We start from the raw sequence: 1,068 nt of genomic DNA, 5'->3' as shown, positions 1-1,068 counted from the left end.
GCACACTGGATGATCAAGGCTATGACAAGCAGGCTGACTACGCACAGTGCTTACAAACAACATATTGTTTCTTTAGGGAATTGGCATCAGTCAGGGGAGCAGCTGGGAGCGACAAAGTCTTTCCTACTATGTTGTTAGCTCTGATCCAGCCCAAAGCTGTTTTCAGACAAGGAAAATGCACATCTGAAGTGCCTCTGTCCAGGCTCTCCCAGATCAGGAGCGTGTACCACAACACTGGTATGATAAGGTTATATCTGCCCCTATAATTTCTAAATGGATTGTGAACAGGTAGTTTAATCTCCTTACCAGTTACCCAAAAAGCATTTAAACCAAATCAGCTTGAAACATGAATAACTAAAGCACACAGCAGGGCACCTATGGCATTTCCCAGCTTCATACAAGCAGAACCCAGCGATACCAGGAACTCCCCCAGTCCTCTCAAAAGAGTTGCAGTGCAGAGCATTTTCATGTCACAAGACACATTTTTGGAGTTCAAGCAATGAAACCAGCTGAGGAACTGGAGACTTGCACTTAAGGTGGTTACAGCCTCTGGAGAAGCAACACTTGGACTCATCTGAAATAACTTTGGAATCCAACTCACTTAAACGTGAGCATAAAATACTCTTCCCTTAGATCCAGAAAAGGGACTATTGATGCAGGCAGACATGCATCAGCCGCACGGGGATGCCCGCTGATGAAGGCCGGCGACTTGCCTCTTCGCGCGAGATCTCTGGCAGTCTCCTTCCCGATGCCTGTGTTGGCTCCTGTGATTATCGCCACCTTGCCCTCCAGCTTAGCTGTCGACTTACACTGTCCTCCAGCGACATATCTCCTGCAAGAGAGGGCGGCAGCAGTCAGGGGACAAGGTCCGAAGGCAGCTTCGCTCCTTAGGTGACTCGGCTCAGGAATGAGCACCCAGAACCGCAGGTTTCGCCCCAACGGTCGGGGCGCTCAGGGCCCCGGGGAGAGTCACGGGCGTCGTTACCTGAAGAGATTGATCACGATCGTGTCGTGACCGGGCCACCGGCTCAGGTTCCCACTCGCTCTCCAAACCCCCCCGGCTTTACG

The 1,068-nt window shown here is 51.1% G+C and overlaps 1 protein-coding gene across 1 annotated transcript in view; it reads right to left on the bottom strand.

Annotated features, from left to right (window-relative positions):
• Positions 1-832, bottom strand: part of LOC104083821 (retinol dehydrogenase 12-like) — a gene marked incomplete at its 5' end in the record, with an annotated part of 5,072 nt that extends 4,240 nt beyond the window's left edge. The window contains one exon of the mRNA XM_009587457.1: positions 713-832. Coding sequence (XP_009585752.1) covers positions 713-832 — 120 coding nt within the window. The remainder of the gene's footprint in view (positions 1-712) is intronic.
• Positions 833-1,068: the final 236 nt, after the last annotated feature.

The sequence above is a fragment of the Fulmarus glacialis genome, unplaced genomic scaffold (assembly GCF_000690835.1).
Source record: "Fulmarus glacialis isolate BGI_N327 unplaced genomic scaffold, ASM69083v1 scaffold11841, whole genome shotgun sequence".
Lineage (NCBI taxonomy): Eukaryota > Metazoa > Chordata > Aves > Procellariiformes > Procellariidae > Fulmarus > Fulmarus glacialis.
This window is presented reverse-complemented; position numbering and strand designations above follow the sequence as displayed.